Genomic DNA, 16,254 nt, shown 5'->3' with positions numbered 1-16,254 from the left:
AGATGTCAATCTCTATTCTGGCTACTGATTTAAAATAAACAAGGATGTAATTAATTCAGGATGAATCCTGTTCCCTGTGGGAATACAAGGTGACTATGAGCATCACAAGGTAGAATCAGGGCATGGCCTTTAACTGGGAAATACTGGAGTGCAAGTAAACTGAGTGTGGGTTACACCTCCGTTGTACCAGCAGTCTCAGAAAACAAAGTCCCCTGGGTAGAATGGCCTCGCCTCCGAAAGTCTCTCACCAAGTTACGAAGGTTATTCACTTGTGGATGACTGGCGATGAAATGGTCTTCCAGAACTAAGGGAGAACTAACAATCATTGCTTACCTTTTGAAATTGAGGTCTGAAAAGCATACGAACTCTTGGATAACACTTTTAAAATAATGACTCAACTCACTAACTGCCATGTTAGAGTTCCTATGAGCAAATTAACTTCTTGATGGAAATGATTTCCAACTCATTAGAAGATGATATTTAGTTAGTAAGACATTTAAAAAAATGAATTAGCAGTGTGTAAATGCGATTAGTCATGATATATGAATGTGAAGTAAAGTATAGAAATGTGAACTATCAGAATCTAATTTTTGTTTTACTTGGACAGCAGATGATTAAAGCAAAAAATTAAAACACAAAACAGTCCATGGTTAAGTGAAATCTATGAAAACAGTACTCAAAATATACCATGAAAGGAAAAAAAATTCTAAATATTACTTTAAGGTAATAGTCTTTCTAATATATTGCAAGTTATTAAATGGAAGTGACTAACTGAAGATTCCATGTATGTTTACATTAATCACTAAATAGCTTTCATATCAGTGGAATACTTGACATTTGTTTATATTATATACAAAAATTACATCTACTAGAGTTACCTCTATGCATTTCTTCTCCTGTAACAAAATAAAAATCAATGCATACCTTTTCCCAGTGCACAATTTCCCAAGCACCACTTCTCAAAACTGGAAAGAGAAAAGGTGACAGTTTTAAGAATATTTTTACTACTTATCAAAAGCCTACCTCTGATAAAACGATCATTTTAAAAGAATAGCTTCAAATAAATTAACTGGTAACAATTTTTATAGGTTTAAAAACCAATTATGACAGCAAAGATACATAAAATTACACAAAGAAACAACCAATGCACATTTTAGATCTCAAAATAAAATACTATTTTATTTCACTGGCATTGCTAAGGGCTTTCATCAGCACACAGAGGAATTACAGGGGTTAGCTGGAGGAGAAAGCCACAAAAATGCTTGACAAGCTTAAAAAAATTTCAGAAGCCATAACAGTAGCAATATTAAAAAAGAAAAAAAAAGATTTACAAGCATAGCAGGAATAGCTTTCAAACTCGGTAGTAAAAATTTAACACATAAACCAGTAGATTAAAAAAAATCTGTACCTTTAGCTTTAAAATAATGCAAAATAGCAAATGTTTCTATATTTGGTTTACTGAGAAGAAATAAAAGAAGAGGCTACAATTAAATTATGACTGAGGGGTTGATATTTCTCAGTGTTTTATTACTGCTTTGCAACAGTAAAGTTACTCAGTATACCTTTCTTTTATTCCTGCAGTGTGTCTGTGGCATAATACTGAATATGCCAATAGACACTAACAGATAAAACAAAACAAAAAAGAATAATGTGAAGTAGATAGCACAGCATGTAGTACTTAAAAGGATTAAGTCAACAAAAGGTCAGTCAACAAATTATCCTCACAGTAAACTCCATGAGGGCAAGCTAATATTCACTTTGTTTAACACAATATTCTCTGGAAACAGAATAGTACGTGACACAAAGTAGCTATTGGGTAAATATTTGCAAGATGAATAATTTACAGGCACAAAAACATTAGATTCAGGTTTTTTTGATGTTAGAAGAGATGAAGTCTGAACCCTCTTAAGTAAATCATGATGATGATAATCCCCAAAATGTGCAATAGCAAATCTAACACTAATTACATAACAACAGGTCTGGAAACAAGTGTTACGATATAAATTATTTTAATCTAAATATAATCTCTTTGTGTTCCAAAATTCCCTGAAGCCAGGGGCTGTGTCTTATTCATTTCTTCATCTTTAGCACTTCACAGCACTCCTAGCCCATAAGACACTCCAGTGCTAGTTAAACAGATGAATAAATGCAACAAGGAATATCTTGCAGTGAATTTTGGTGAATCAACCTCATTAATTTAAATAATAATTCCAAGATGAAGAGCTAACACTAAAGTATTTCCAGTAACTATATGACTAAGTCAAAATTCCAATTTTGACAGTATTCATACAGTTAGGGGTGAAGGATCTGAGCACCAGGCATCTAAAACTGATCCCTATATTCTAACACACAAAACTCTACTGCCTGTAGAGTTCACCCAAACTGATGCCAGGAGTAAAACTACTCCTGGACATTGCTCCCGGTGTACAAGGGGTTCAGAGCGTGACACTTAAGAGTAAAAAAACCCTTGCGGAAGTGACTTCCCTGGTGGCGTAATGGTTAAGAATACGCCTGCCGTTGCTGGGGACACGGGTTTGAGCTCTGGTCCGGGAAGATCCCACATGCCCCAGGGCAACTAAGCCACAACTACTGAAGCCCGCGTGCCTAGAGCCCGTGCTCCGTAACAAGAGAAGTCACTGCAATGAGAAGCCACACATCGCACCACAACGAAGAGTAGCCCCGGCTCGCCACAACTAGAGAAAGCCCCCGTGCAGCAACGAAGACCCAACTCGGCCAAAAATTTAAAAAAATAAAAAATAAAAATAAAAAAAGAACAAATGACAGCATTTCGCCCTTTAATCACTTAACCCAGTGACTACAATATTAAGTACTCAACAAGGACTGTTGGCAAAGTGCTGTTCAAATCTGCATAACTGACTGATGGGGCTAAAATTTGCATAACTTTAAATTAGAAAAAAAATCCTGTTCAATAGTATCTGGAGCTCTTTATTGCCATTTATTTTCTTCTAATCCCACCTCATACAAGTGAACAATCCCACATTGCAATACTTGGGTTTTTTAAAATCAGTTTTCAATATTTCTAAAATCAAGAGGTTTGACACGAAAATGAAGACTTCAGGCTTATCAGGGGAGCTCAGTCAGTTACTGCACTGCGACGCGCGGCTTGGACAGCAGTGACCCCCTCTTTCGATGGGGCTCACCACTCCATCACCACACTTGTTTGTGGTTTCCTGCTGCTTTATAGGCAACCTACTTCCCTGTCCTGTATTTAGGACATCTGCCTGGCTCACACTCATGAGGTTTTCCTTCGTTAACTGAAGTATAACTTACAACAAAGTGTATAGACCTTACGTACTCCGTTCAATGAGTTTTTTAAAAACTGTAAACACCTGTGAATTCACCACTCAGGACAAGATGCAGAACTCCAAAAAGACTCCTCATACCACTTTACAGCCCATTATCCCATCCCCAGAGACAAATATAAATTATTCACTGTAAGTTAGTTTTGCATGTCATATGCACTGAATCATATAGTATTTTTGTATTAAAGGTTTCAATCAACATATCTGAGATTCTGTTTAAAAAACTCTTTTTTTTCCCCCGTTAAACTGACATGGTGCTATGGTGGATTGATTTCTGGATTCTGTATTTATTCCACTGATCAATTTACACATTTTCACACCAATACATACCACCTTGATCATTTTAACTTTATGGTAAGTCTTGAAATTAGGTAGTCTTCCCACATTGTTGTCTTTCAGTACTGTTTGGGCTATTTTGAATTCTTTACATTTCCATATAAATTTTAGAATTGAATTATCAATTCTAAAAAAACTCCAAACTCTCCTGGGACTTTGATTTGGTGCTCAAGTGTTTCAATTTATGGACAAGCTACACCTTTCCATTTACTTATGTCTTCATAAATTTTCTCCAATAGGTTTTGGAGTTTATAGTGTATGGGTCTTTCATTAGATTTATTTCTCGACATTTGATGACTTTTTTTTATATTGTTTAAGTTGTATTTTTTATTCCATTTTCCAATTAGTCACAGGTAGTAGTATATAGAAATGCGTTAAACTTTCGTACACTGACCTTGTCATCATGTACTATTGTAAAATTCACTTATTAATTCCAGTAGCGTTTTTTTGGTGGGGGGGTAGCAATACTTTTTTCTAAGAAACAATTTTGGCTTGTTAACAATGCTGTATTATGTTTTTTGGCAGTTTTATTATGCTCATATGCCTCACTGTTCATCTCTCTATTTTTAAGCTCTTCTGCAAAAAAAAAAAAAACAAAAAAACTTTGGAAATCATGAATAGTTTTTACTACTAAAAATATCCTGTTGATTTTGTGCTCTAAGCGTACACCTTGTTTTATCTCTTCCACCATGACCAACACCGGCATCCCTACTTCAAGCAACCGTCATCTCCCAACTGGAGGTCTGAATTAGCCTCACCACTAGCTTCCTACATTCACTCTTGATCTCTTTCAAATTTAGTTTCTACAGTATAGCTATAATGACAAAGTACAATGATTTTACATACAATTATGGATTATTATGTATCAATTCATATATCCTTATACACATACATACATATACAACATTAAGTGACTCCTTGCTTAAAACTCTTCGACTGGCTCCCCTTGGCTCATAAAATAAGTCCAAACACCTCAAAGCCCTCTGATGAAGCAGCACCTGCCTAATCTCCATCACTACTTCTGACCACTCCCCTCTGCCCCTTCTCCAGGCCCACCGTGCTGAAAGCAACACGCTCTTTCCTGCCTCAAACCCTTTGCACATGTTTCCACGACTGCAACACACTTTCCCTTCATCCTCACCTAGATCTCAGCTTTAACACCACTTTCTCAGGGGACATTTTTTTGACACCTACACCTTTACCACTACCCTCAAGTCTAAATGAGCTTCCTGCACTTCTCCTTCAGAGCACTTATGACAGTTTTACTATATATTTAGTTGAGAGAGGATTTATGTAAGGCTTTCTCTTTCCCCAGACCCCCAAATCTTTGACCACAGGAATATTCTCTATTCTGTTCTCCACTGTATTCCCAGTGTTTCCATGCAGCAACACAAAGGTGCTGAGTCAATACTCGCTGGATGGAAAGCAGATCCATTGATGTTCCTATGTGTTTGGGGCCATATGAAGCCATAGTAGTAGTTACATAGATTTACTAAAGATACAACCCTGTTCCTTAATAGATCTCATGTTAAAAACAATATGTACACAATGTTTAAAAAATAGCTATATAGGAAAACACTCTGGCATTTCCTCAAAAAGTTAAGCACAGAGCTATCATGATACAGAAATTCCACACCTAAGTATATATCCAAGAGAACTGAAAACATAATGTTCACACAAAAACTTATGCAAAAATGTTCACTGTATCATTGTTCATAATAGGCAGAAAGTGGAAACAACCCAAATATCCATCCACCAATGAATGGTTAAACAACAGGGGTAAAGCCATACAATGAAATATTACTTAGTCATAGAAAAGGAATGAAATGCTGATACATGTGGCAACATGGATGACTCTTGAAGATAAGCCAGTCACAAAAGGCTACATGTCGTATGATCTCCTTTATATAAAATGTCCGGAACAGACAAATCCATAGAGATAGAATGTAGATTAGTGGTCGTCAAGGGCTCATGAAAGAGGGCCATGGGGATTGACTGCTTATACGTCTGGGGTTTCTTGTGGAGGTGATGAAAGGATTCTAGAATCAGATAGTGGTGTTGGGTGCATAACGCTGTGAATATCCTAAAAAAAAACTGAACTGTATACTTGAAAATAATGAATTTTTTTTTTTTTTTTTTTTAATGAATTTTATAGTATGTGAATTATCACTCCAAAAAAAAAAAAAAACCCACCTACATAAAATGATACCAATGAACTATTTAAACATTTGCTTAAAATAGCCTTCTCAGTTTCATAAGTTCCTAAAATGTTTCCCATGTGAGCAGCTGGAAATGGTTACACAACCGTTAGATGCACTAATGTTCCTGTGTGTTTGGGACATAAATGTCCTCTGATGTCAGCTCTGGGCCACCCCTTCCAGCTCTGTAATCTAAACTAGCCCTTCTTGAAACGCTGCCACTTGGAAGAGACTGGTCAGTTCACATCTGAAAACAGCCCTGAACCACTCTACGGGGTTCCCCTTACAGGATGGAAATGTCACAGCAGGCTTCCCAAACTCAGCTGACCAGGCCATACCAGGGAGTCTGCTCCACCAGGGAGGTTGGAAGCCTGACCACTTTCACTGAAACCTGGAAAACCATCTGAATCTGCTTCACTTGTCCATCCTCCCCATCTGCTCATTCCCCTCAACCTCGCTCAGATGGTTTCTCCATGCACATTCAAACCTACCTACGTCCCTCCCCTACCTGACCCTTCTGCACCACCCTCCCTCCCTTTACAGGCTGTAAACTAGCCTGTCCTCCTACCATCTCTTAGGGGGTGCCTGCCTCCACCCAAACAGTACATCTTTCTACTCTCTTCTCCCCTACACTCCATCCAAAGGTTTCCTCCATTCATCACTGAAGACATACACTGGAAACTACGGCTTACTGCAAAAACTGATATGGCTAAGAAACTTTTAAATACATTTTCAGTCAACAGTGTTTTCTATCAAACTGCAGAATCAATGTATTATTGTCCAAGTCAACTGGAGTTATATAAAGGAAAAGCTGAGATTCTTTCCTCTTCTCATGCCACTTTCTCAAGGTAAGGAATGCTGATGCATCCTCACATACTTTCCTCTAGACAAGCATGCACGTATGCATGTTCGTTTTCTTTCTTTTTAAAAATTTATTTCTCTGCAACTTGGTTTTCCACTTAACATTTGTCCTTACTTTCAGGACAAAGCACAGAGACAACCCAGTTTTTGAGACATAATCCCTTGTATGGATGTATCCATTACAAATGGGTCAGATAACTGAACAGACTCACGAGACTCCACAGGGTATATTCAAGAAAAGTTTTAATCAAACTAGAGGATACGGTACAGCGGGAAAATAAAAGCCCAGGCAAGCATCAGGGGCCTGAGAAACTCCTAGGCACAGCCGTCCAGGGTCCCTTCTCGTTCACCTCGGACATGGATTTTGAACCTCCATGATATGTATGATAAATCTTAATTTCAGGAAATCCTGGGAAAATGTTTCTAGGGGATCTTTTATAACCCCCAGTCAATTAGACAAGCCAGATTATGTTACAAATTAAACCAGGTAAGCCATCAATCTATATACATCCTTAAACTAAACAGAGGAGCTAATTTTGGGTGCTTCAGGGGAGTTTCAAACCCTGCAGAGAGCATTAATTCAACAGCTAGTCCATCTTGTCCTTCTCTTGGCCAAGGTTCAGCATCACAGGTCCAGGTGTCTCTGAGATCAGCACAGAGGTATTCCAGTCCAGCTGTGAAACAACTCTGATTTACACAACAGTTATATCCTAATGTATTCAACTATCCTCCTCTCAATGGAAATTGTGACTTCTACTTTTTTCTACCACCTCAAATAACACTGAAATATATTTACGTAATTGTAATCTATAGGAGAGGAGTCCCAAAGGAGCATTGCTGGCTCTAGAGTATTTATGTTTGTACTTTTATCAGATACAACCAGATTACTTCCATGTGGCAATCTACACTGTCACTAGCAATATATAAAGTTCCACTGACTATAAACTTAGACAAGCACAAACTGTTATCAGTCGCTTGAATTTTGTCAATCTGATGGGTACTTGGTACTTATTCTGAAAGCTACAGTGGCCTAGATTAATCCAAGTGTAAATTACCTTTATGTCCTACACTGAATTAGAATTCTAACTAACAGTAACATACCTTTGGATGTAGTACAGAACCTTGCCACTCAACAGGTGGTCCAGAGACCTGAAGCATCAGCATCACCTGGAGGCTTCTTAGAACTGAGGATGTTTCTATCCCTTCTACCTTCCACCCCCAATTGTGTTTGTTTTTTATCTACAAAACGCTACCACAGAAATAAAAGCTAGAGGTACATAGCTTCTTCAAACGTGAGGCAAGACCCATCTAGGATATAGAGAACAATACAGAATTCTGGTGAAGTTAAAAATCAGCTCATGACATATAAAAGGTTTCTGGGGACTTTCCTTGTGGTGCAGTGGTTAAGAATCCATCTGCCATTGCAGGGGACACTGGTTCGGTCCCCACTCCGGGAACATCCCACATGCTGCAGAGCAACTAAGCCTGTGAGCCGCAACAACTGAGCCTGCGCTCTAGAGTCCAGGAGCCACAACGACTGAAGCCCGCGTGCCACAACTATTGAGGCCCACGTGCCTAGAGCCCAAGCGCAGCAATAAGAGAAGCCACTGCAATGACAAGCCCATGCACCACAACGAAGAGTAGCCCCCACTCGCTGCAACAAGAGAAAGCCTGTGCGCAGCAATGAAGACCCAATGCAGCCAAAAATTAAAAAAAAAAAAAAAAAAAAAGGTTTCTGTACAAATCAAGGCTTGGATAAAAGTCAGTCACAATTCATTGTTATCTTTACTTCTGAACTGTTTCCTAAACATCCAACCATAGAACAATTAAAATAAACCATATCACATGTATTATGCTGGTGACTGAAATAGAAACCTAGTTATTTTTAATCACTGACCTCCTCTAACCCAGCTCTAACCAGGTTTAGGGGAAACAAGAAATGATGCTGGGTCCTTTGCTGAGCCTTTAGCTTTCTTGGGCCCAAAGTACACTTACTTCACAACTCTAGAGAAGGTGAGCCATGGAGATGATCAGTGATGCCTGGAGAAGGGGACTGAGAACAAGCTAGGAAAGAATTATGTCAATGGCCTGTCTCATGATGCTTTAACAGCTCTTCCTTTTAAATGCAAATCTCCTCCGCCTCTCAGCAGTTCCCCAAACACACCTGCTATAATTTCCACACTGGCTAATTAGTACGCATGGGAGAGCTCAGATTTTAAACAAATACCTCAAATGTCACCTGTTCTTACCGAGCAGGATGCTACTTAACAGCTTTGTTGTAATGGATTTTCTGTTGAAATACAAACATTCTGTTAGAGTCCCTTGGGAATTCCCTAATCAAAGGCTCTGGAGAAACTGTCAGTCTCTCAGGACTCAATTAAATAATCGCCCCGGCAATCTAACTGGTCTACCATTAAGGACGTTACCAGAGTCACCGGAGTGTGTGTGGTGTCATTCCTGGGCAATCAAGCCACTTCTTGAAATAGGTTAACAAAAGGCAAATTATCCAAAAGGATAATGGGCACTACCCCTTGTCACAGGAGGTAGAGAAACCACAGCAAAGGCAGCATGCTGCAATCCCTAAGTGGCAGGAAGCACTGAAGAGGCGCTTTAGTGCGTTGAGAAGGCTAAGAGAACCGCTGAGACTATAGTTTTGAACTGGGCAGAGAAGGAAAACCAGCATACCCATATTAAAGCATCAATTCATTCACCATGCAGACCCTTACAAAGACAACTTGAAGGCAAAAAAACTCTTGTGGCACAAATTGACACTGAACTAAAGTCTCCTTCGTGAACTTGCCTATAAAGGTCAAATTAAGCAACAATCTGCTTGGGATCCTCTGACACAAAAGACAAAGGGAACCTCCTGGGTTCCACTCTCGTCCGTATTCTCTATAGAGATTTTTCAATGAATTGATACCACTTCTTCCAGCTTACTTTAAAACTTTTAACAAGGGTCCTCACTAGCAGCATCAGCATCACTGAGAATTTCTTTAGAATGAAATTCTGGGCTCCCCTGCGAGGCGTACAGAAACTCTAGAGGTGAGTTTCATGAAGCTGTTTGAGAACCAGTGACTTATCTTAAAAAAATATGGGTGAGATAATGTGATCAGTGCACAAGGGGCAGGAACCTCCTTCGCTCAGAATGTTCCCCCCCCACCCCCCGCCCCAATGCTGCTCAGAGTCATGAATCATTTGCTTTTTCCTTTATGTAACTGAGAAATTCCTTGAAAGAAAAATCTCCTTGGGCTTCCCTGGTGGTGCAGTGGTTGAGAGTCCGCCTGCTGATGCAGGGGACACGGGTTCGTGCCCCGGTCCGGGAAGATCCCACGTGCCGCGGAGTGGCTGGGCCCGTGAGCCATGGCCACTGGGCCTGCGTGTCCGGAGCCTGTGCCCCTCAACGGGAGAGGCCACAACAATGAGAGGCCCGCACCACACACACACACACAAAAATCTCCTTGCACCGCCCATTCCACCCTGCAGCTAGGCTTCAGTTCTCACAGCCCCACATCCGCTCTCCAGTTTCGAACTGGAACTCCAGTTAAGAACTGTGATTTGTTTTTTAATTGAAGATGTGATTTACAATATTGCATTAGTTTCAGGTGTACAGCATAGCATAGTGATTCAGATTTTTTGCAGATTTTATTCCATTACGGATTCTTACAAGATAATGACTATAATTCCCTGTGCTATACGCTAAATTCTTGTTGCTTATCTATTTTATGACTTCTTAAATGCTGGATTTAGTGGGTATCACAGCCTTGGTCCTCTATTAATTCAGCACTTGTTGTTTCATGGGGTTTCCCCTCCTTTGCCAAGTCCAGTTGGATCTGTCCACTGTGTATTTTCCTTTGCCTTCTCATTGCTACCACCCTATTCCCCTTCCCTAATTAATCAAGTCAGTCTCCCTTTGTGCCTCACCCCACCCCTCCCCATGCAGCTGTCACATTCTTTGTTAAAAAGTATGACTGGGAACCTAGCCACACCCTTCAGTAATTCTCTCCAAGTTCCTCACCTTGGTTTTCAAAGCCTCCAAATTATGACCCTAACTTGCCTCCCCGTCCCTGTCCCCACTGCTCTCTGCCACGTATCCTATGCTGTAGCCAAAACGGACTGCATTCAGCCCTCTGTATCCACGGGTTCTGCATCCACCACTCACATGCTATTTTGTATAAACGAATCAGATTTTGGTATCTGTGGGGGTCCTGGAACCAATCCCCCATGGATACCAAGGGACATCTGTATTTGCTCTTCCCAGAATATACCTCATGCCTACCCGTTTCCTCCTGGATTATCCCTGCACCCACACCGACAGCTCTGCTTACTCAAAGTGCACTCATCTTTGTGATCCTCGCGTGTGACATTTCTGAATCCCTCCCTCTCTCATGTGGCCTTTATTAGTTTTTCTATCTTGTATCATAGTATCAGTGAGCATCTTATCTTCCCTACCAGATTTTAATTTCCTACAGGGCAAGCATCAAGCCTGGTTTCTTTCTGCATTTTCTGCATTGGGTCTTACACAAGGTAGATGTTCAGCAAAACTTACTTAAGTGAAACAATAAACGTTCTAACTTGGAGTCACACCTGTTTTTCTCCTTTCACTTTATCTATGGCCCTCAATTTCCTCAGTGGATTTTGTTTCTTGGTGTGCTTTTATTTATGGGACAAATGAAAGATAATCTGCAGTTGTACTTCCCCACAAATAAATACCTCCTCTTCATCCAGAGCTGTTGCTAAAAATATCTAACCAGTTCAGTTCCTAAAATTGTATGATTTAAAAATTTTAATTTTAAGATATTAACAATCTTAGAGGTGTCTGAAAACATTCTTTAGCACGTATGTGCTCAATTTTTAAGTCCAATTTTTATGCTCATGGAACCAATACTTTCTAAGAACTATTTATAGGTAACTGATGTATACATGGAAGAGTACAGGTCCAGGCTTATGGATGGATCAGATGTGCAGATACCTCCAGGGAAACAAAAAAGCTGCCCACTGGCTTTTTCAGTAAGCCAGGAAAGTGGTGCTATTTTAAGTCCCTTAGCATGAAATGAACTCAACCAGATGGAGTCAGCCTTGTTAGTAGGTCATTTCAGGCTTAACCTAAAACAAATTCAACCCACACCAACTCAACATCTTTTTCATAAAGGACTTTAAAGGTGAAATAGCTTGCAGTCAGAGATAAGCAACTATGTGCCCTGCAGGGAAGTAGCCTTGTTAGGGGTTATCAGTGGCCACCAACTCAACTCCACTTCTCAAAAGGCTGATGTAGCTCTGGGAAAAGACCGATCAGGTGGAGATGAGATCTGTTATTTTTAGCTATGTGCCTAGTTAAAAAGAATTTCACGGGCTTCCCTGGTGGCGCAGTGGTTGAGAATCTGCCTGCCGATGCAGGGGACACGGGTTCATGCCCCGGTCCAGGAAGATCCCACATGCCGCGGAGCGGCTGGGCCCGTAAGCCTGTGCGTCTGGAGCTTGTGTGTCTGGAGCCTGTGCTCCGCAATGGGAGAGACCACAACAGTGAGAGGCCCGTGTACCACTAAAAAAAAAAAAAAAAAAAAATTTCACGTTATCTTTTTCTAAATTAAATTAAAACAGAGCAAAACTGCTTTTTAAAGACTTATTCTACTGCTTTATTAAAGACTTATTCTAATCTAATACCTACTAACAAAACAAGGTATGAAACAATCTAATGGTACTAATGTGGCTCTCATTCAATGGCAGCAGCCAGTCAGGTAACTGATGGGCTGCCAGATGTCACAGGTGTCTCCCAGATATTCTCACCTGCAGAATGTATGTACACCATCCTTCAGGGAATATATCCAAACCTGGGATTTTAAAATAGCAAATCTACTTCATTAAGAGGCATCTTTAATTTTAATTTTTTAGATCCAAAATATCTTTCTTAGTCTGCACCTGAACCCCATCCTTTCCCAGGCCTCCATATTGTGACTTTATGTGAAACTGTCATTCCACTTGAAATACTAGCCATAGCAGTTTTCCACAAAAAATAAAAGTGTAAGTTTACAATTTAAAAAGAGAACTAGCTCAGTCACAACAAATTCTTATGGGGGTTGGCTTCAATATACATATTATAATGATAATTACAAATGCATAATTAGAAAATTTCTGCAGAGCTAAGTTTGGCCAAGAAAACCCAATTTAGGACACAGAGTGAGAGACTGCCTCCTGTGTGTATGTAGACACGTGGAGGGAGGGTATGTCAAATATTGTGAGCTCAAATATTTAGGAAGAAATTAGAGAAAATAAGGTAAATTTGGATGCCAGGAAAACCTGGGGGTCCTGAATACAGCAGTGCTCTGGGCTTTTGGGCAGTGGAAGTGGTAAGTGGACACAGTGCTGTGTTCATAGGATGCAGAGCAGAGTAAAATGATGATATGATGACTTCAACAGAGACAGTAAAGAGGAGGCAAGAACTTCTACCATGTTAGTTTTTTTTGTTTTGTTTTGTTTTTTTAATCTTATCAGTGCCTGCAAAACAGTCTGGGACACAGTGTTTTGGAAATACTGCTTTTCATCTTGCTCACACCCTAGATAATGAATTTTCAAGGAGGCTCCTTTCATTTCTAGTCTCTTCCTGCTTCCTATCTGTACTGAAGTATCTATACAGAGAGTGGTTCCTTCACTCACATAGAGCACCTGCTAAGGACGACGGGCCCCTGGGCTAGAGCTGTGAGGACATGAAGATAAGACCTGCCCTCTGCAGAATCCAGAATTTAACCCCTGATCAAGTTCATTAATTGGTAAAAATGAGGCATCAGACAGGTACCAGTCCACTGAAAATGTTGTAAGTGAAATCACGAATTTGTATTTCTGAAGTCACTAGGGAATGACAGAGAAAAAAGTCACTCTTTAGTGCCTCAATGCAAAATAAGGAGAGAAAATATTCATTTTTCTAAGAATATAGAAGGACTAATATTTGAATCTGAGGGAAAGACATCCTCATATATTACATGGTCTTCATAAACATTTAGAAAATGAAATTTAAGTAAAATACTAAAAATATCTGTCATAGATTAATTGCCTGTCAAAAATAACCCCCTTCCCACTCCACTCCTACACCACTTCCTGCCTCAAGTCAAGAAAGCAAATTGAATTTCAGTCTGGTCTAACGACAGATGGCTTTCATATAAAGTATCAGTAATTTGAGTTATCTGACAGCAAGTAGTATCCTACTCAAACATTTGTTATCACCTATCAACTGCAAAATCAAAAAGATGACCAAATATTCAAACTAGGCAAAGAAAAAAAAAAGAACAATTCGAGTCTCTTAGAAAACAATCAAGTAGCAAACTAAAGACCATAATTTCTTGAACATGGGCTTTCCAACTATTCTGACTTAAAATTATTTTTATATTAAGCCTTAATATTTTATTTTTGACATGAGTTTTCTATACTATAGAAGACTTTCCTCTCACTTTTTAACCACAGAGCTAATCCTGTTAATCCAGAATGAATTGGTGAACCAAGAATGATAACCAAGAAAGAATCTTTTCTCTGAATAGTGGGCAAAGAGGGAGTATTTCCGGAAGTAGGCAAGTACCTGGAAAATCAGAGAACCCATCCATACAGGGTGTGGTAGCTTAAATCAACACGGCTATGACGGCTACTCTTCAACTGTACCATGTTGACTTCTTGTGCCAAGGCTTGAAAATAAGTAACTGCTAGTCCCTGAGGATAGGAGCCCTCTGCCACAAGACACATTATGTACTGGAAAAACCAGTTACATATTTTTGGTTCAAAAGCTGTTACCGAACATTCTGAGCAACATGGCAACAAATGCAAAAAGTGCACCACTTGCCAAAAATACCAGTACCTGAAACATTTTTGCTTCCCCCCCCCCCTTTTCAATACCTATGGCTGTCCCTTCCCACCTAAACCCCTAGAGTAGCTTAGTCCTCAGGCTTCTAAGAGCCCCCTATTCCGTGTCACTCAGCTCTCCGACTTTAATCTGCATATTTATCTTATCTCTTTTGGGCTTGTAAACCTTCAACAGCTACTCCGCATATGTAAGAAAAGTTGGAATCTTTTGGCTTGGCATTCAAGGCCCTGTAAAATTTGACCCCGGCCTACCTTTCTGATCATGTCTTTGCTTCCCTTTGCCAGGAATCTCCTTTCCCCATGTGGCACTCTAGTGGTTCCACAAAGCAATCCAACAGCCGTCTTCATCTCTGCTCAGGAAAAGCTCTCTTCATCATTCCTCACGCGGCACACAGGCAATATCTTGCCCAGGTGCCTCTGCTTATCCAAACTTTTCCCGAAATTCAAGATCTAGCTCAAGTTACGCCACAATTCTCTCTCCTGCTTTTGAATTCGTAGAGCATTTGACACAGCATTTGCCACAAAAATCTAGAGACACTGAGATCACATAATCCAAATCCTTCATTTTCCACACCAGATCATTTTTCACCTTTTATAGAGTTCCCATCTTATACTTTTTCATATGTCCCGTACTAAGTATAATCTCAGTAAATATTTAATTTATTAGGTGATACTTTAATAAATGTACTTTTTTCAGATGCATCAAAGATCAGCAGATAATCCCTCTGGTAGAAGGTGGTAAGAAGAGAAGCAGGGCATTTTGACAGAGTCCCATAAAAGTCAGAGCCATACAAAAATACTGTTTTTAATTACCAGCTAATTTTGGCAGACATGGCTGATCCTCATCACATCAGGGAACTTCAGATAGAGATGAGATTCTCAGACTGGGAAAGCTCAGGGATGGGGTAAGATGTCTGTTTCACATGTTCCTGGGCATTTTTTTTTTTTTTTTTAATTGAGAGCACAACAGTCTATTTGCTTGTGTTGAAGGTCATCTGGGTTTCAACTCCATCAAAATGAGACCCACAACAAAAGAGCCACATCAACATGCCATGTGCTTTCCAGAAGCCTGGCCTGGTTTTAACTGTTTTGTTTATTTCTGGAGTATATATCTTCTGCAAGTACAGGATAATTCAAAGTGCTTCCAATATGCCTTTCACTCAAGTAACATCATGTCTGATTACTTTCTATAAATCATACCTAGAGTACATCTATATATCACACACACACACACACACACACACACACACACACACACAAAGACATTTTGTGGCACTTAACACTGTCAAAACAACTGCAGATTTTATGGACAGTACTTGTGAGTACATTGCTATGAGGCACTTAAAATGTATTAAAAACGTTAGTTTTCAAAACTATCAATATTACCCCTGTAAATCACTCTAATGTGAATTTAAGTGTCATGCTAATAAATGCTACAAAGGAAGAATCTATCCTGGAACAAAAACTTAAAGAGATACACAGTGCTCTCAGTTGAATTATATTTAATTGAAGTGATTTGTATATATTACTATGAGTGTATTTGACAGATACGATAAACAAAACGTAAAATTCTTACCTTGGGTCTGTTTCTTGTTCACTGCATTATCAGCTTTATGTCGTTTCTAAAATTTAAAAGCAAAAACAAAAACTGTGGAAAAGTGGATGAGATTAACAAAACAAGACAGCACCTATTA

General features: G+C 39.5%; 1 protein-coding gene across 4 annotated transcripts in view; it reads right to left on the bottom strand.

The window, feature by feature from the left end:
- The window catches only part of ATP8A1 (ATPase phospholipid transporting 8A1), a 242,469-nt gene that overhangs the window by 180,117 nt on the left and 46,098 nt on the right, over positions 1-16,254 (bottom strand). For all 4 annotated transcript variants that reach the window (XM_059066067.2, XM_067036148.1, XM_059066068.2 and 1 more), the window contains exons 5-6: positions 16,137-16,182; positions 925-965 (exon numbers count right to left, since the gene is read on the bottom strand). In XM_059066067.2, coding sequence (XP_058922050.1) covers positions 925-965; positions 16,137-16,182 — 87 coding nt within the window. The remainder of the gene's footprint in view (positions 1-924; positions 966-16,136; positions 16,183-16,254) is intronic.

This window comes from Kogia breviceps, chromosome 6 (assembly GCF_026419965.1).
Source record: "Kogia breviceps isolate mKogBre1 chromosome 6, mKogBre1 haplotype 1, whole genome shotgun sequence".
Lineage (NCBI taxonomy): Eukaryota > Metazoa > Chordata > Mammalia > Artiodactyla > Physeteridae > Kogia > Kogia breviceps.
The sequence above is the reverse complement of the archived record's forward strand: the minus strand, read 5'-3'. Positions and strand labels throughout refer to the sequence as shown.